General features: G+C 49.7%; 1 protein-coding gene across 3 annotated transcripts in view; it reads left to right on the forward strand.

Moving 5' to 3' along the window:
- Positions 1 to 19747, forward strand: part of TMEM181 (transmembrane protein 181) — a gene marked incomplete at both ends in the record, with an annotated part of 65791 nt that overhangs the window by 26421 nt on the left and 19623 nt on the right. Inside the window, 4 exons of one of the 3 annotated variants that reach the window (XM_080700392.1) lie at positions 4897 to 5000; positions 12286 to 12341; positions 14992 to 15082; positions 16938 to 17083. In XM_080700392.1, the coding sequence (XP_080556518.1) occupies positions 4897 to 5000; positions 12286 to 12341; positions 14992 to 15082; positions 16938 to 17083 (397 nt within the window). Of the gene's footprint in view, positions 1 to 4896; positions 5066 to 12285; positions 12342 to 14991; positions 15083 to 16937; positions 17084 to 19747 lie in introns of all 3 variants that reach the window. The other 2 variants (XM_080700394.1, XM_080700393.1) reach the window with 2 other exon arrangements.

The raw sequence follows: 19747 nt of genomic DNA on the forward strand, positions 1-19747 counted from the left end.
CGTGTGACCACCGGGCAGGCGCCTCGTGTGACCACTGGGCGGGCGCCTCGTGTGAACGCTGGGCTGGCGCCTTGTGTGACCGCTGGGCGGGCGCCTCGTGTGACCACTGGGCAGGCCTTTGTGACCGCTGGGCAGGTGCCTCGTGTGACCGCTGGGCAGGTGCCTCGTATGACCGCTGGGCAGGCACCTCGTGTGACCGCTGGGCAGGCCTTTGTGACTGCTGGGCAGGCCCGTGTGATCGCTGGAAAACTGATGGCTGCCCCGTGAGGAACATGCACGGCAGCGCTGAGAGCGGCCCGGGTTTGGAGACATCCTGCCCTGGGTAGTCAGGAGACGGCCCGGCAGGGGTGCTTCCTGGCCTGGGTATGGGGGGGCCGTCACCCTCTTACCTCCAGCGGGAGGGGGCTACCTAGACGCTTTTGGCTTTCTGCCTGCCAAGCCTGGCAGTACGTAGACTTGGGCTTGGCTTTGAATGTTGCTACCTAGTAGTCTTGGGATCTAGGGCATATGCCTTTTTCTTTTCTTTCCCTGTGGTGTTAGGACTCAACCCAGGGCCCCGCACAAGCATTTTACTGCTGGTCTTCACACCCAGCCCTCCCTAACCATTCTAGGTCTGAGCTTGCTCATCTGTGAGATGGGGGTACTCAGAGGACCCCCTCGGCAGATACCATATGACTACGGGAGGTAGGTACTCAAGTGTGATGCATGCAGGTTGTAGAAGGTTGGACCAAAAGTGCACGGAAGGATTCGGGAGGAGTCTGAACTTGGTGTTGGCCGTCGGGGCTCTGGAGGCTTTCTGTGTGGGGTAGGCTGTTAGGGGCTGCCAGCCCAAGGGACGCGCCTGGCAGGCGTGGCTGTAATCCTGGTGCCGTGCCCAGGGCCTGGGTCGTGGCGGGCGAGCTGGGCTGGGGGACTGGGGAGGCGGAGTCTAGCCTCTTCCTGGTTGGCTGGACGAGTGGGTTGAACAGGAGATGACAGCAGAGACGATTCAGAGGTTTTGGAGAAAGGGTAGAGGCAGGAAGAGGGGAGAAGTTACAGGTTGTTCATTTGTGTTGTTTTGTCTTTCGTTGACTTCAGTTTTAAACCTACTGACTGTAAAGTAATAGAGGGTTCTGAGTGAAGGTTCCGTAGGAGACTGGTTCAGAGCGGGGTAGGGTGTGCAGGGAGACGGGCGGTTCCTGAAGGTGAGAAGGACAATTAGAGGAGAAGCAGAGCCAGGGAGGCGTCTAAGATGTGGCATCTGGCACCTGGGGCTGCAGAATTAGGAAGAGCGTGGCAGCCACGAGTGGAGGAGGGGAGGGCTGACCGGATCAAGGACTCTGGACGACCGGCTCTCCGTGTTTTCTGCCTCAAGTGGTTGCAGAAATGTCCTGCTGTGGGTGGCTGGCTTTCCTGGCCACCAACACCTTGGTCCTGGCTGAGGTCCACTTGGTTGTTCCAGGGCATCCCCGCCGGGAGGTGAGGTGCGCCAGCAGAGCCGCGGGATACCTGGGCCAGGACCGCTGAGCGCTGCGCCCTGGCTGTGCTTCTCCAGCTGAGAGTTGGTTGGCTTTCTGTATCTTTTTTCCTGTTGAGTTGGGGGTAGTTGCTGAACCAGGGAATTTTCTAATAATCTGGACTCTGGATCAAGGACTTTAATTGGGAGTTCTCAAGGAAGGGGCACAACAGGTTTCTTCGAGCCTTCTGAGGGGCGAGGAGGTGTAGCCTGGTGGGCCACACACGGCTTGCATTTGACCAGTGCTGTCATGTCTGTCTGTCTTTCTTCCTTCCTTCCTTCCTTTCTTTCTAGTACTGGCGATGGAACCCAGGGGCGTTCTACCTCCGACCTATGTACCCAGCCCTATTTTTTTTTAAATATTCTTTATTTTTGAAACAAGATCTCACTAAGTTGCAGAGGCCTCACTAAGTATCTGAGGCTGTCCCCGAACCTGTGGTCCTCCTGTCTAAGCCTCCCAAGTACTGGGATTACAAGCATGTGCCACCACGTCTGGCTGTCAAGTTCTTTCTCCTTCTGATTTTTTTCTCTTATTGGTGCAATGTAATTATAGTGAATAGTCATCATAGTGAAATTGAAAATGATACAAATATAAGCCGGGCGTGGTGGCGCATGCCGTAACCTCAGCCCTCGGGAGGCTCAGACAGGAGGACCGCGCAGGTTCAAAGCCAGCCTCAGCTACTTAGTGAGGCTCTCAGGAACTTAGTGAGACCCTGTTTCCAAATAAAATAGAAAATAGGTCTGGGGGTGCAGCCTGGAGGTAGAAGGCCCCTGGGTTCTGCCTCCAGTAACACACACACACACACACACACACACACACACACACACACACAATGATACAAATAAAGCTGGGCGTGGTGGCGCACGCTTGTAATCCCAGCATTTGGGAGGCCGAGACAGGAGGATCTTGGTTCTCAGACAGCCTCAGCTACTTAGTGAGGCCCTTTGCAACTCACTGAGACCCTGTTTCAAAATAAAGAATAAAAAGCCAGGCTGGGGGTGTAGCTCAGAGGTCAAATGCCCCTGGGTTCCATACCCAGTACTGAAAAAAAAAAGATACAAATATACCCACACACAGCCCCCGGTAGTGCCTTTTACTCAGTCTCCATCTCTTCTTTTCTTATTTCTCTTTTTTGGGGGGGATACTAGGGATTGAACCCAGGGGTGTTCTACCTCTGAGCTACGCCTCCAGCCCTATTTTATTTTTATTTTAAGTTCTCTCCTTGTCTTGTTTTTAGCCAGCCTCCTAATCGGCTAAGTAACTGTTCTTTTTGGATGTCAATAATAAGTTTTAAACTGTAATTGTTCTTATTCTGTATTTCTCTGCTTCCAAGTCTGCCTGTAGCCTCCACTTGGGCGCTCTCAGCGTCGCAGGGTCTGGGGACAGGCTGGGGTGGGGTGTCACCTGAGGACAGTGTAGTGGAAGAGCCCACGGGTGACTCTGGGTAACTTCTGAAAACAAGGCTAAGTCCATGGAAGGGTGGCAGAGCACACAGTGTGTCCGGACGCCGCTCACGCCCTCCATGTCGGCAGCGCGTTAGCTGGCCTGCCCGGGAGAGCGAGCATGGTTCACGGCAGTCGGTGCGGTGCTGTCAGCTGGCTTTGCATTTTCCCACCGTGCAGTCCACTTGGCTTTGTGTACACTCTCCATTGCCTCGTGCAGTTGTCTAGAATTCTTTCCTTCTTTAAAGTGTTAAAGCAAAAATTAAAAAGTATACCACATGAAGAAGCTAAGTGACAGGCCGGGCACCTCGGTCACGGGGAAGGGACTGAGTTTGCTGGTCCCCCGCCGGACTTCACACTGTGCGGGGCTCTCACAGAAGGGCATCGCGGAGCTTAGTCCTGCTTCCTGGAGCCCCCCTCCAGGGGACAGCAGGTGCTGCGAGTGGGCAGAGCCGTGACATCTTGGCAGCCTGTCATCCCCAGACCTCAGTTTCCCCATATGTAAGTCAAAGGGAGGCATTCCCAGCTCTAACGCAGAAGGCCCTCGGGCCAGAGTCTGGCTGGGATCGGGCTGATGACTTTTTCGCTAGCTGCCCGGCTCACCGAGCACGGGCCTCTGTGTGCAGGGAAGCCTGCCAGGCCTTGCTGGGTCCTTGACTCACTGAGCGGGTGACTCTGAGCTGAAAGTCCACTGGGCCGTGTGCACCCGCCAGGTGGCTTCTCAGGCTGCAGCATCAGCAGGGCCACGTCAGAGGCGCAGAGGTTCCCAAGCTCACCTTGGCCCTGAGCTGGTGCTCTAGTGCTCCGGGCTGCCCCAGGCCCCGCCCCACACTCTGTCTCTGGCCAGCCCAGCCTCTGCCACTTCTTTTGTAAGTGAAGTTGAAGGGAAGAGAGAAGGTTGTGTGTGTTGGTGTTGGTGAGGCTCTGGCCGCTGTAGAGGCAAAGACCTGGGGGTCCCCAAGGCCAAGGGCATTTGTTTTTGTTTGTTTGTTTTGTTTTTTGCAGTACTGGAGAATAGAACCCTGGGGCATTCTATCTCTGAACTACACCCCCAGCCCTATTTTTTATTCTTTATTCTGAAAAATGTCTCACTAAGTTGCGGAGGGCTTCACTAAGTAGCTGAGCCTAGCCGCAAACCTGTGCTCCTCCTGTCTCTGCCTCCCAAGTACTGGGATTACAAGCGTGCCCCACCACACCTGGCAGCTGAGGACATTTTCACCTGGGTGTTTACAGACTTATCTTTTGCTGTCCTGCCCTTATACAGAGAGTTTTGGGTGAGAAAGCCCCCCCCCCCGGTTTTCTTTGGATCATGGGCACTGCTTGGGTACATGTTTGAGCCAACCCTAAGTATACCTCGCATTGGTGTAAGTCACAAAAAACTGCAGGCCACTGCAGGATTGCGTGGGAAGGGGCTCGCCTGCCAAAGCCAGGCTGCCCTGCACCTGGGTGGGGTGACAAAGGAGGGCTTTAAGTTGTGAGGGGCTCTCTGGCGCGTGGGCTCTCTGGAGCATGGAAACACGCGTGCCGTGGTCCCTGGCATTCCCAGCCCGGGCACACCATGTGCCTATGAGGGTTGAGCCAGGCTCCTTGGCCACACTGGGGACCTGCTCTGGAGGCGGGAGGTGGGGCCTGTGAAGAAGGGTTGGGCCACTCCCGTGGCACAGTGACGCATGAGTTGGTGGGCAGAGAGGCCGCAGCACATTCTCCTGCCACGAGGGCAGGTTTGGCTGCCCCATGCAGGCCAGCGTGGCGGGGACCCTGACGCAGGCCATACAGGGTGATCTGCTCCCTCAAGGGCCCATCGAGGTCACTGGGCCAGTCTTTGGGGTAGGTCACCGGGTTGGAGAGGGGAACCTGAGGGCAGGGCCTGGGTGGGAGGGGGCGCCTCTGGCCGGGGGCCTCGCTGGCCCCATCGTGCTGCAGGCTCGTGTGTCTTCTGACAGTCTCCCTCTCCCCAGGCTGGCGCCCATGCGGCTCTACACGCTCTCCAAGCGCCACTTTGTCCTCGTCTTCGTCGCCTTCTTCGTCTGTTTTGGCCTGACTGTCTTCGTGGGGATCAGAGGTAAGTTCCGCTTTAAGTTATTGAACTGTTTCACCATTCACAGCTACCTGGGCGCGTCGTTCTGGGTCAGCCCCGGCTTCCCTGTGAGCCCGCGGCGGGGGCCTGGCGTGCACCTCCTGCTGGCCAGCCCTGACAGCCGCCAGGGCCCCAGGCCAGCTCGCAGTGCTGGCAGCCTCCACCAACTCTAAGGGCCAAGCTTGCTGGGGAGCCCAGAGCCCAGGGCCTGAGTGGAAACAGGCCACGGGAGTCATGATGCGGTGAGGATGGGGTGGCAGGGGTGCACGGCTCGGCGTGCAGGGATGCAGGGGTGCAGGGACACTGCTCTGTGACGTCCTGCACCCTTGGCAGGGCCCATGAAGAGTCGGAGCAGCTGCATGGTCAGGCCAGGAGGGAGCCTGCAGGGCCGCCTTTGCCCGTCTTTACAAGCCTACTGCTTCATAGCAAGTCTTCGAGGGGAAAAGCCCTGAGGGAATGATTTGGGCTTTGAAGCTGCTGTTGAAGCCAGGCGAGGTGGTGCATGCCTGTAATTCTGTACTTGGGAGGTTGAGACAAGAGGATTGCAGGCTCACGGACAGCTGTAGCCACTTGGGGAGACCCTGTTTTAGAGTAAAAAAATAAAATAAAATAGGTATGGGTGTAGCTTAGAGGTAGAATGCCCCTGGCTTCAATCCCTCGTACCACACACAAAAAAGAAAAAGAAAATGCCTCTGAAATCTTCTACATGGGCCAGCTCCCTCGCCCACAGACAGAAACTGAGGCCCTCAGAAGCTGATCATGTTCTGTGGATTTCACAAGGGTCCCAGAAACCTGGGTCTCTTCAGTCCTGGCCAAAAGGAGACAACAGGAGCCCGACGTGGGTTGGAGACTCTCCTCCTCCATTTCTTCCTTTCCCTTATTTTAAGTAACATTGAGGGTGGTCTCTGGTGGCCGTTTGTTGGATCGGTGCACTTTACCCTAAAGTGTGAGTGAGGCGCGGCTGCCCCAGCCGGCCGGGCACATGCACCCCTGGGCAGTTTCTTACCTGAGCTGAGCTCGGCAGGTGCGCGGGCTGAGGCGCGGGCTGGCTGCCTGGTGCTTCTGCGCTGAGGAGGCTGAGGGGAGGCGGAGGCAGAGGCAGCCCTGCAGCCCCATCCTTCCTGTGAAGTCGCCAAGGAGCAGAAGGCGTATGGCTCTCAGCACAGGACGCCACCATTACCTTTATCGTGGGTGTCTTTCACATTGACGGGGGGGAGGGGCAGTAGGAGCCCAGGTCTCCATTCTCAGTGGGCCCCCTGCCAGCTTTTGTTTCCTTAAGATGCCCTGTCTCAGAATCTTGATTATATCCAGCCTGCTGCACTCGCAGTAAAGACGTTCAGACGTGAAAAGCGGTGCTGAGATAGCAGAGACGAAGTGAGGATTTCCATATCCCGTTCTTCATCGCAAGCAGCACTGTGGGTTGCCTGGAGACAGAATCTGTAGATTTTATGTGTGCGTGTGGAGTTGGCTCCGAGAACCGTGGAGGGCCCAGGCCTGCAGCAGCAGCAGGAGTCGATGGCCCAGTTCAGCCCGAGTCTCAAGCCTGAGAGCCAGGAGAGAGCTGATGGGTCAGTGTTAGTCTAAGTCAAGTCCGAGTCCCAAGGCTGGAGAAGGCCGGCGTCCCAGCTCAGAGGCGGGGAGAGGGTGGGAAGAAGAAGCCAGGCGTGGTGGCACACACTTGTAATCTCCGTGCTTGGGAGACTGAGACAGGAGGATCACACAGGTTCAAAGCCAGCCTCAGCTGCTTAGTGGGGCTCTCAAGCAACTTAGTGAGACCCTGTTTCCAAATAAAATAGAAAATAGGTCTGGGAGTATAGCTCAGAGATAGAAAGCCTCTGGTTTCCACTCCCGGTATCACCAAAAAAGAACAAAAATTAGGGCTGGGGGTGTAGCTCAGAGGTACTGGGTTCCATCCCTAGTACCAGAAAAACAAAACAAAACAAAAAATAACAAAGGACAAAAAGGGCTGGGGGTGTAGCTTGGGGGTAGAATGCCCCTGGGTTCAATGCACATGCGTGTGTGCATGCACACACACAATACAACACAACACACAGAATACCTAAGGGACCAACCATCACGTTAGTCGCCCTCATTTTGCAAATGGGAAGTTGAGACCTAGAAAGCCTCATGAGCTAAGAGTGGAGTCCAGACTCTCTGACTCCCTATTCTTACTTCTTCCCAGGAGGCCAGACTCTCTGACTTACTGGTTAGGAGCCCACTGCGGCTGTGAATCTGTTTAACGGCAGCCTCCTTGTGGCCCCAAGCCTCCTTGCTCCAGGGAGACGCCTTCCTCAGTGTGCAGAGGCACGTTGCAGGGACACACGCCATCGCTGGCATCGAGATGGGGATTATTGACAGCAGGCTGCGGTGGTCACCGGGCAGCCTAGGAAGCGGCATCGCAAGTTGAGAATGATGTTTTAAACAAATCTAATTCTAAATTAAATTCAATTCACGGTGTCTCCTTTAACTACTCCTTTTAAGGCCAAAGCTCTGAAGGCGTATGATGAGAAGAATAAGTCTGCGAAGCCTGGGGAGTGTTTGGGGAGGATGGCAGAATAGGAAGGCTCTGCTTCCCCAGCTAGACGACAGTTACGGTGGCTGAGTCTAACTATTTTGAAACTCTGGCGTCTTTTGAAGGCTTGCAGCTTCTAGAGTAGGACTTGGACAGAAACAGTGGACGGTCGACTGTCGGTGCAGCTCTTAGCAGCGTGGCAGGTGGCCATCCCCACGCCAGTCCTGCAGCCGCCACCTTCTGCAGGTTCCTGGAGCAGCTTGCCTACAGCCTGTGGGAGGCACGATTCTCTAGTACTGGGGCCTGCGCTCTGATCGTTGGCTGCTCCTGTGGTCACAGAAGTGCAGCCGAGTAGGCATCCATTGTTGTGGTGCCCCCACCCTCGTGAGCCCTGCCCCCCTGGCTGAAGTGACTTCCAGGAAACTTAAAGAGCGACTTCTGCCCCTCCTGACCCTCGCTTTTCATTTTTTTTCTTCTTAAGAGTCAGACATTGAAGATTCAAAAGCAGCTCTATGTACAGAGGAAATTAGGAAGTCACCACACCTGCCCAGAGGAAGGCATTGACCCAGAAAATACCAAGAGGACCTTGAGTTCACAACTTAGGCTCATCCTTGGCACAGAGAAAGTCTGTCACAACCACCAAACAAAACCAGGAAAAAAAAAAAAAAAAACACAGGGGGAGAATCTGATGATTAGGGAGATCACATTATTAAGATATTTTTTAGCAAAAAAAAAAAAACATAAGTCATATGTGTACACACACTCAACAAAGTAATATATAGGCCATTGAATGGGGAAAAAAATAAACCAATAGCATTTGTCTCCGGGGCCATCTGGCTGGTCTGTTGGACAAAGACCAAGGCAACTGTTGCAAAGATGCTGCAGATCCAAAGGGAGAAAGTCAAGAAAACAGTGGAGGACAAAGTGGAAATAGTAATAAAGAGCTAAAAGCCCAAGAAGTCAAAGGAATTCTGAAGTTAAAGAGAATAATTATAGAAAAAAAATCAGTGGGATTTAAAGGCAGATTTGAACAGGCAAAAGAAAGAACCAGCAACCTGAGGAGAAAGATAATGGACATTTTGAGTCTGAGGAACAGAAAGAAAAGTGATTGAAGCTAAGTGAACAATGGCCTTTGGGGACACCCTCAAGTAGAACAACAGACTCATTGTGGACGTCTCAGGAGGAGAAGAGGGAGAAGGGGCAGCGAGAGTATTTGAAGAAATGATGGCCGAACACTCTAAATATGATGAAAGATGTGGGTATAAACACCCAAGAATGTCAGTGAGCTCAAAGCGGGCTGAACTCGGGGAGACCCACAGAGACCCAAACTGTAGAAAGCCAGACACAGAAGGAATCTGGGAGCAGTAGAGCAGAGGAACTGTTCACATAGGAGAGGCCCTAGAAGGTTGTTAGCAGGTGTCTTATCAGAAATGGAGACCAAGCCGGGCGTGGTGGCGCACGCTTGTGATCCCTGCGCTTGGGAGGCTGAGACAGGAGGATCGCGCAGGTTCAAAGCCAGCCTCAGCTACTTAGTGAGGCTCTCAGCAACTTAGTGAGCCCCTGTTTCCAAATAAAGTATAAAGTAGGTCTGTATAGTATAGCCCGGAGGTAGAAAGCCTCTGGGTTCCACCCCCAGTACCACCAAAAAAAATAAAAAAAGAGGGAACTTGGCTGATACTCAAAGTGCTGGAAAGAAAAGAGCTCTTAATCAAGAATCTTATATCTGGCAAAACTGTCTTTTGAAAGTGAAGGAACATTTTTTATTTTTCCATATAAACTGAAACTGAGGGAGTTGTTTCCACTAGACCTGCCCTGTAAGAATTGCTAAAGGGAGGCCTTCGGGTTGGGACAAAAGACAACTAGGCAGTGACTTGAAGCCATATAATCTCAGTAAAGGTAACGACATGGGTAATTATAAAGTCTTAGTGATTCTAACAGTAGTGTATGATTTTATTTTTTGTTTTCTACATGATTTTTAAGAGATCAATACATTTTCAAGTCAATTATTAATATAAAAGCTAGTATTATAGCGGGGCATGGTGGCGCATGCTTGTAATCCTCACGCTTGGGAGGCGGAGACAGGAGGATTGCAGGTTCTGGGAGTGTAGACCAGAGGTAGAAGACCCTTGGGTTCCATCCCCAAAGCTAGTATTATAACTTCTGTTTGTAATTCTACATTTTGTTTCCTACATAATTTAAAGGGCTACTGCATTAAAATATTTTGGTTTGGGATATAAAATATATTTATATATAAAAAGATAACATTTTTGTCACAATTTTGACACCAACAATTCGAAAAGATGGGGCCAGAGCTGTTGAAAGGAGCAGCGTTGTTGTATGCTGTTGATAAGCTGGCACGGATTCCACTTAGAATGTTACAGCTTTTGAATGTTAAATAATGAGCAAAAAAGCTATGAGGCACATAGAAAACAAATGCAAAGAAAATCAAGGCATAAAGAAAACAGTGACACAAGTAAGCCCCTCCTAACCAGTAATTACGATAAATGTAAATGGACTAAACTCTCCAATCAAAAGGCAGAGATAACTAAGTGGAGTAAAATATACATGATCCAAACTATATGATAGGTTGAAATGAAAGGGTGGGAAAGAATATGCCATGAAACAGTACCCCTTAATTCTATTCTGAATTTGTATTCAAAAGAATTAGCCAGGTGTGGCAGCACATGTCTCTAATCCCAGTACTTGGGAGGGTGAGATGGGAGGATTGTAGTTTTGAAGCTGCCATAGCAATTTAGCAAGACCTTTAGCAACTTAGACCCTGTTTCAAGATAAAAAATAAGCCGGGTGTGGTGGCGCATGCTTGTAATCCCCGCGCTTGGGAGGCAGAGACAGGAGGATCGCGCAGGTTCGAAGCCAGCCGCGCGCACTGGCTTAAGGAGACCCTGTTTTCAAATAAAAATGTAAAAATAGGTCTGGGAGTGTAGCCCTGAGGCAGAAGGGCTTCCAGGAACCCCAGTACCACCAAAAAAAAAAAAAAAAAAAGATAAAAAATAAAAAGGATCGTAACTCAGAGATATCTGTTATTTCAAGAAAAGTACTATTCATTTATGCTTACATTAATATATATTATGCTTTCTTATGTCCCTTAATATTTTTAAACACTGGATTGACTAAATACATAAAATATATAAATACATAAAAGTGTCTGTATTTTTTTAGACAAAATCTTTATATTTTGTAAAAGATGTAGTGAGTGTGCAGCAGATGTTAGTGGCTCAAAGATAAATCAATAGAAAAGGTTTGTGAAAGGTCTGGGGATATAGGTCAGTGCTAGAGTACTTGCCTAGCCTGTGTAAAGCTCTGGGTTCAATTCCCAGTAGTAAAAAATAAAAATAAAAAAATAAAGGTAGGGTTCATAGCATTATTCACAATAGCGAAAATGTGGAATCAATTTAAATGTTCATTGGCAGATGAATGGATAAGCAAAATGTGATATATACTACAAAAGAGTATTATTTAACCTTAAGAAGTAAGAAAATTTAGCTGGGTGCAGTGGCACACACCTGTAATCCCAGTACTTGGGAGGCTGAGACAGGAGGATCAAAGGTTCAAGGCCAGCCTTAGAAACTTATTGAGACCATGTTTCAAAATAAAATATAAAAAGGACTGGTGGTATAGCTTGGAGGTAGAATGCCCCTTGGTTCCTTCAATCCTGAATATTGCTCAAAAAAGGGGGGGTGGAGAATTTAGACATATACTACAACACGGATGATTTTCTTTCTTTCTTTTTTTTTTTTTTTGGTGGTACTGGGGGTGGAACCCAGAGGCTTTCAACCTCCGGGCTATACTCCCAGACCTATTTTTATATTTTATTTGGAAACAGGGTCTCACTAAGTAGCTGAGGCTGGTTTTGAATCTGTGCAAACCTCCTGCCCCAGCCTCCCAAGTGCAGGGATTACAAGTGTGGGCCACCATGCCCAGCCAACACGGATGAATCTTGAGAGCATTATACTAAATGAAATAAACCTGTCACAAAATGGCAAATCCTGTGTGGTTCTCCCTAGATGCAGTATGTAGAGAAGTCGGAATTGTAGACACAGGACAGAATGGGTGCTGCCAGGGGCTGCGAGGTGGATGGGGAGTTACTGTCTTAATCAGGATGGGTTCAGTCTTACAAGATGAAAAGTTACGGAGTTGGGTGGTGGTGCTGGTTGCTCAGTATGAATGCATTTAATTCTGCTGAATGGCCTCTTAACAGTGGGTAAGATGGTAAGTTTTATGCTATATATTTTACCATAATTTTAAAAATTGGCAAAAAGAATTTATGAGGCCTAGATATCTGTTATTTCAGGAAAAGTATTATTCTTTTATGCTTATATTAGTATATATTATGCTTCCTTATATCCCTTATTTAATATTTTTTAAACACTGGATTGACTACATAAAAGTGTCTTGGTATTTTTTTAGACAAAATCTTCATATTGTGCAAAATATGTAGTGAGTGTGCAGCAGATGTTTCCTTGGGTGATGCAGGGTGGAGAGAGCCCTCCCTGAGAGCTTCGGGAGGGAGTACCTGGAAATCCACACCGCCCTGGCCTACGCTGGGGGTCCTGGCGCACAGTGGGTGGTCTTATCTGCCCCTACATGTGTTTTACCTACGTACATAAAATCTTGAAAGAGAGCCTAGTAAATAAGACCACCTCTGTATAAAGTATGAGTCTTTCTTGGCATTTGAAAAAATAAATAACCAATAAGGAGATAACCGACTTTCCCCTTTTCTTCTTTCTTACACTTTAGGACCCAAAGTGATTCAGACTTCTGCAACTAATTTTTCACTAAATAATAGCAAAAAGGTAAGCCTGGGTGTGAGAGGTGGCTATTGGGGCATTACCAGCTTCTGGGCCACTGAGAGACTGTCCTGCCCAGAGGTCTTGAATGTGGTTGCCTTACCCTGCAGCTTGTGTGCAGGCCACATGTATTTCTTACTCAGCTGTTGCCTTGGGGTTCTTGTCTGCTTAAAATGACCTTTATTCCTGTAACAAATACCTCAGTTCTTAGGAAGTGTTACCTCTTGGGGAGTGGCAGTTCGTTTCCAAAGGGTGGTTAACATATCCTGAGTCCTCGTGTCTGAAATCCTATTGAGCTACAAGTCCTAATAGTGATGACCTAGGCATCTGACATGTCGTCTTATGTTTTACAAATTGGTCTTTTCCTCTGCACCAGGTTTCTAGAAAGAGCAGTTATTTTATTGATCTCTTGGTATTCTTTGCGTGAACTCAGTTTAAATGAGTCCCACCCCTCTGTAAAATGTGCCTTGATTCTTCACTATTTATAGAGAAAAACAGGTACTTTCAATAGAGTTTCAGTTTTCTTGAATAAATTCTAACTTGTTAGAGCCCAGGCAGCTCACCCTGCCATTCCTCTGCACAAGGATGCCGCCGTGGTCTGTAACGGAGCACAGTTGTCCTGCATTTTCATGACGCCATAGTATATACAGCTTAAATCTTACCGTTTGATCCTAGTTCCCTGTTCTTTCTGCTCCCCCACCTCCCTGCTGGATCTACCTTACAATTTTTCAAAAGACAAAGAAGAAAAATGTCCTAAAACTTTACACCAGTGGGTTCTTCTTTTTGCTGCTGCTGGTTTGAGAGGCCCTCTGCTTAGCCTGTCTTCACCTTTCTTTATCTTCCTTTATTTTAACTCTTGGGCCGACAGGCTGGTTTGGGAGGTGCTGCCAAGATGCTCCCTGCCAGCAGGTGTAATTTCTGTCTATCAGGATGTAAGTCTGTCTTTGACATTGTAAATAGCACTCCACCAAATCAACTGACTTGTTTCTGAGAGATTCACTGTAGAAAGACAGTATTTTGTGTGTGTGTGTGTGTAGTACTGGGGATTGAACCCAGGCATATTCTACATCCAAGCTATGCTCCAAGCCCTTTTATTTGTTATTTTGAAACAGGGTCTCACTAAATTGTGGAGGGCCTCACTGAATCTCTGAGGCTGGCTATGAATCTGTGATACTCCTGTCTTAGCCTCCCAAGTACTAGGATTACAAATGTGTGCTACCACACTGGGTTCCCCTAGCCCTTTTTATTTATTTATTTTAACTTGAAACAGAGTCTTTTTAAGTTGCTGAGGCTCTCGAATCAGCAATCCTGCTGTTTCAGCCTCCCACATACTAGGTTTATGGGTGTACACTGCCACGTCTGGCTGCAAGACAGTGTCTTGATACATCGATGGGTGGTACACACCTGTGATTCCAGCTACTTGAGAGGCTGAGGCAGGAGGATCACAAGTTTGAGACCACCCTAGGCAGCTTAATAAGGCCATCTCTAAATAAAATATAAAATCAGGTGTGGAGCTGGGCTTGGTGGTACACAACTCTAATCCTAGAACTTGGGAGGTTAAGACAAGAGGATTGCATGTTGAAGGACAGGCTCAGAAAGGTAGTGAGACTCTTAGCAACCTAGCAAGACCTGTTTGAAAACAACAACAAAAAAGAGCCAGGGATGCCGGGCGTGGTGGTGCACACTTGTAATCCCTGCACTTGAGAGGCTGAGACAGGAGGATCGCGCACAGGTTCAAAGCCAGCTTCAGCTACTTAGTGAGGCTTTCAGCAACTTAGTGAGACCCTGTTTCTAAATAAAATATAAAATAGATCTGGGAGTATAGCCTGGAGGTAGAAAGCCTCTGGGTTCTACCCCCAGTACCACCAAAAACAAAACAAAACAAACAAACAAACAAACAAAAAACCCACAACAAATAGCTGTGGATATAGCTAGGTGGTAGAATGCCCCTGGACTCAGTCCCCAGTAGTGCAAAAGAAATAAATAATAGACTATTCCTCCTCTGATGGCTTTTATTCCTGGTGGCTTTCAGGCAGTCTTTGGTCCTGGGAAATTTCACTCAGACGCTTGCAGAAGTATTCAAATATAAAAGCAAGCCGAGGGCCTGCAGAGTAGCGCTTTAGAGTACTGCTCTTCTTTGGAACTGCAGGTGGGCCCTTAAACCCTCTCCCCAGATTCCACTGCTCGTCCACACCAGTATTATGCCTTTCAAAAGACACTGCAGAAGAATTATAATTTTCCTCTCCAGGGACATGAAGAGTTTATTAAAGCTAAAAATAGCCAATGTCAAATAGCCATACGCCTGGCCTGCCGATGCTAAATAGATAAATATCGAGACGCAGCAGCTCACGCCCTTGGTCTCTGTCTCACCATTCTGCCCTTTTCATGTGCTCCGAGTTGGCTTTTCTGGTATTTAAGGACGCGCCTCCCCGCGGCCCCAGGTGGGACTCCTGCCTAAGGCTTTGATGAGGCAGAAATGAGCTGCAGCTGGAACTGGTCTGTTCCTCTGGAAGGCGGCATTGACTGTGCTGTTTCACAGCCGATGCTCACGCCTTTTGTGCGCAGTGTATATTCTGTGTGTAAGATGAGGTACTGGGTGAACTTAAATAAAAGGTCACATGGATTTTTAAATTTTCTTTCTTTTTTCTTTTTGCAGCTAAAGCCAATTAAAATATGTTCCAATCCACTGTCTACGTATAATCAGCAGCTATGGTTGACTTGCGTGGTCGAGTTGGATCAGTCAGAAGGTATGTGGCCTGACGTTGGGGGATGATTTGTCTGCTACGGACTGTCGTATTTAGGAGGTGGAAAGGACTTTAAGATATTTGGACTAGTGCTGAAGATAGTTGTTTAAGAGTGCTCATTGTTATCTGTAATAGGAACAAGTCGGAAGCCCCTTCAGTGAGTCCCGGGGGAGGTCAAGTTATAACACACGGCTGTGGAGGATTCATCAGCTCGCTGGGGATCTGGGAGAAAATTATGTCCTGATACCTCGAGGCAATGGCTCTGCCCCGTTGGGGCTGTCTCAGCGAGGAGGAGGGGGTACTGCTGGAATCTGATGGGTAGAGACCAGGGATGCCGCTCAACATCCTGTGGTGCACAGGACAGATGCCCACGGCAAGGCGCTATCTATCCAGCCCAGAGCATCCGTGGTGTCAGGGCTGAGAAGCTCTGCCCTCGGCATCTCTTGTTTATAATGATTAGCTTCTGTTCATCTGAAATGACGCTAATTTCCTTTCCTCCTGAGGAGAACTGAGAAGATGGTCAGCCAAATTATTGTCCTTGTTCGATAATTCAGATGAGGTTCTCTGGGTGGGAGAGAACTTGAAAAGAGACCACAGTAAATGAAGTGGAAAAAACATACATGACACAAAAGGAAAATCCCTGTCTTGTAACTTTTGTGTGTGTGTGTGTGGTGCTGGGAATTGAGCCCAGGAGCATTCTACCACCAAGCTACACGCCCAGCCTGATTTTTTCTTCTGTATTTAGAAACAGGGTCTCCCTAAGTTGCAGAGGGCCTCACTAAGTAGCTGAGGCTGGCCACAAACCCCGATCGTCCTGTCTTAGCTTCCCAAGTCCTGGGATTACAGGCGTGCACCACCACGCCTGGCTTCTTTTTGTAACATTTTAAAAAGCATAAATGATTTTTTTCTATCACTGTATATTTGTATGCTTAGAAATGGAATGGTCTAGAACTATGGACACAAAAATGTTAGTTATGATTATCTCTAAGTGGTGGGATTGTGTTTACTGCCATCTTTATATGTTTTGTTCCTTGGCATTTTGTAATGAGAATATAATTAGGAAATAAGTTAGCCATGCGTGGTGGCGCACGCTTGTAATCCCCGCGCTTGGGAGGCGGAGACAGGAGGATCGCGCAGGTTCGAAGCCAGCCTCGCTGACTTACGAGACGCTGTCTCCAAATAAAAATATAAAATAGGTCTGGGAGTGCAGCCTGGATGTAGAAGGGCTTCCAGGAACCCCAGTACCACCAAAAAGAAAAAGAAAAAAAAAAAAGAAATAAGTTATATTGTCAGAAAAAGGTAGAAATCTATTTCTCTTTCGGTATAAAGTTGAGTGAAAGCTGGACGTGGTGATGTACACTTGTTATTCTAGTACTTGGGAGGCTGAGTCAGGAGGATCAGAGGTTCGAGGTCAGCCTCAGCAATTTAGTGAGGCCATGTGCAACTTAGTGAGACCCTGTTTCAAAATTTAAAAAAGAATAAAGTAGGGCTGGGGGTCTAGCTTGGTGGTAGAATGCCCCTGGCTTCCATCTCCAGTACCATAAAAAATAAAGTTGAATGAAAATTCATATGGGAAATTAAACATGTAGTTTCACTAGCCATGAAATATTTGCCCTTTTGTGAAATGAAACTGATGGGTCTGGGATGTGGACAGTGGCCCCTCCTCAGTGGGCTCGAGGTAGACTAGTAGAAAAGCATTCCCTGCGCGTGCTGTGGCTTTAAGCAGGGGGAGGGCCCTGGCCTCAGGATGCCCTTGGGCTCATCAGGCTCCCTGAGCTCCTGCCTGGCAGAACCCGCAGGCACCTTTGTTAGTGGGAGGTACCAGTGGTCTCTGATACTGAATTTCTTCCTTTTGTAGAAACTTCTATTAAGACAAGCTTCCCCATGACTGTCAAAGTCAACGGTGTGGCTCAAGATGGAACCACAATGTATATTCATAATAAGGTTCACAATCGGACGAGGACCCTCACGTGTGCAGGGGTGAGTTGTTCCACAGCTCCACAGGTAGTAAAAAAAAAAAAAAGAAAAGAAAATGAATTCATTCCACTTTATATTGTTGACCTTAGAAACTGGTAGCTCACTGGGCACGCTTGTACAAGCCTGGAATTGCAGCCACTCACATGGCTGAGGCAGGAGGATTGTAGGTTAGAAGCCAGTGTGTGGTAACTTCATGAGACCTTGTCTCAAAATAAAATACAGGCCGGGCACGGTGGGCACGCTTGTAATCCCCGCACTTGGGAGGCAGAGACAGGAGGATTGCGCAGGTTCAAAGCCAGCCTCACTGGCTTAAGAGACGCTGTTTCCAAATTGAAAAAAATATATAAAATAGGTCTGGGAGTGTAGCCCGGAGGTAGAAGGGTTTCCAGGAACCCCGGGACCACCAAACGAAACTACTAAACTAAACTAAAATACAAAAACAAGAGCTGGGAATATAGTTTAGTAGTAGAATGCCCCTGAGTTCAATCCTCCAAATAAGAAAAGAAAAAGGAAATTCTCAACTCACATGCAGGTGTATACACATGTACACACACCGTGCACACACACCCAATCGCACACATACCTGTGTTACTGCTTGGGTAACTCCCAGCCTGCTTGTCTCTTGGGGAACATGGGGCCCACCTCTCGGATGAAGGCCTGTCCCCCTCCGGGTCATTCTTGCTTATGGGGGCGTGGGGGCGCTGTGGGCATCCATGGCGGGGTGGGTGGAGAGCCCAGGCCACGCTGGGTCACAGGTCACCTGAGGGGCCAGGGAGGAAATGCACCCTCACTCTTGCTTTCATTGGCACCATATTCTGCTCCGGATCACAGACTCGGAGCCCACCCATGCTGTAGCAAGGAGGACGCAGGCGCAACAGATCCTGGCACAGGGGCGTTTTATTAAAGGAGGAGACCAGGGATCGCAGGCGCCGCCGGCCCTGCCTCGGCTCTGTGAGGCGCCGCTCTGAGCGCTTCCATCGGCTCATTACGTCCTCACACAGGCCTGCGGGCGAGACGATCAGAGCCCAGGTCTGTCAGTGGAGGGCCACACCAAGCCTGGGTTCTTTGTCCTGAAGCCGGTCCCTCAACCATGACACACCCTCCTCATTACTACAGTGGCTAGGGACAGTGACACAGGCCTGCGCCCTGCCAAGAAGGAATGCCAGGGGGGAAGTACCCTGGGGCCTGGCGGCCACCTTCTCTGGTGACCTTTAATAGGAGATACGGACGGCTGGGCTTTTGGACAGGTGAGCTGGCTGACGGTGCGGCCCTGTCCAGCAGAGTGGGGACAGTGGCTTCCCCCCCAGGGTTTTCCAGCACACAGGACTTGAACCTGGGACCGGGGAGCCGGGCTGCCTGGGCTCCGTGGGCACCTGAGCGCTCCTCAGGACACCTGCGGGGCTCCTCCCGCGCCCAGCGCTGGCCCCGCTGCAGTGAACACTCGTCTCCCTCAGGAGGTCTCTCCCTAGCCCCCAAGGAGTCTTGTCCTGACACGGGGAACATGGGGTCTTTATGTTGCAGAAATCTTTACCACCTCATAAGTATATTTACTTTATTTAATTTTTTATGGTTCTGGGAGATTGAATCCTGGGCCTCAAACATGCAAGGACAAGTGCCGTACATCTGAGCTATACCTCAGCCATTTTACTTTATTTTTTGCAGTACTGGGGGTAGAACCCAGTAACATTCTACTTCCGAGCTCCACTCCCAGCCCTATTTTTCATTCTTTATTCTGAAACAGGGTCTCACTGAGTTGCAAAGGGCCTAAATAGCTGAAGCTATCTGTGAACCACGATCCTCCTGTCTCAGCCTCCCAAATGCTGGCTTTTACTTTATTTTGAGACAGGGTCTCACTAAGTGTCTCTGGCTGGCCTTGAACTTGAGACTGTCCTGCCTCAGCCTCCCCAGCAGCTGGGATTATAGGTGTGTGTGCCACTGCGCCTGGCTCCCTTCCCCTCCCCTTTCCTTTCCTTTGTGATGTAAAGAAAAGCATCCTCAGCCCTACTGGCGGCTGTCTGCACCTTGCAGGTGAGAAAGCTGCGGTCCTTTGGCCGGGCGCCTCGTGATCCGCCTGCGATAGGTGAGCCATGGCTCGGCCGCGGGACCCGCAGGTCCTCGCTGTGGCTCTGGAGTGTGAAAGAATATGCAGCCTGCACTGTACCACATGCTAATTAAAACATGCCGGGGACCATCCTTGGCTCGTAACGCGCTCTTCTGTGTCCAGGAGAAAAGTCTTTACTGATGATGAACCTGTGCGTTCCCGTCCCTCACTCCCTGATGGCACCTGTGTCTAGGTATAGGGAGGGGGAGCCGGGCTAGTTTTGCTGGGAACGTGGACCACACACTCAGCTGCCCAGAGGCAGGTAGTCACTTCAAATGAGGAGCCCGGAGAGCTCACTGCCCCGCTCAGAGCCCCTCGAAAAGCCACACAAGTTCTGGCCAGCGGCTGGACTGCCTTGCGGCACAGGCGCGTGTGTCTGCTCAGTGCCGGAGCGCTGCGGGAGGGCTTGCTGGTCTCGGGGCCGTCTCGGGGGTCCCTGGCTGTGAGGCTCGGCTAGTGCAGCCCAAGAGAGCCTCATCCTCCTCGCCACTTCTGATGGGCAGCAGGTGGAGGAGACCAGAGGAGACCCAGTTCCTAATTCTGAAGGACAAGTGAACCAGGCTCCCTGCCCACCTTTAAGTGGCCACATA

Source organism: Muscardinus avellanarius, assembly GCF_963383645.1.
Source record: "Muscardinus avellanarius genome assembly, chromosome: 8".
NCBI lineage: Eukaryota > Metazoa > Chordata > Mammalia > Rodentia > Gliridae > Muscardinus > Muscardinus avellanarius.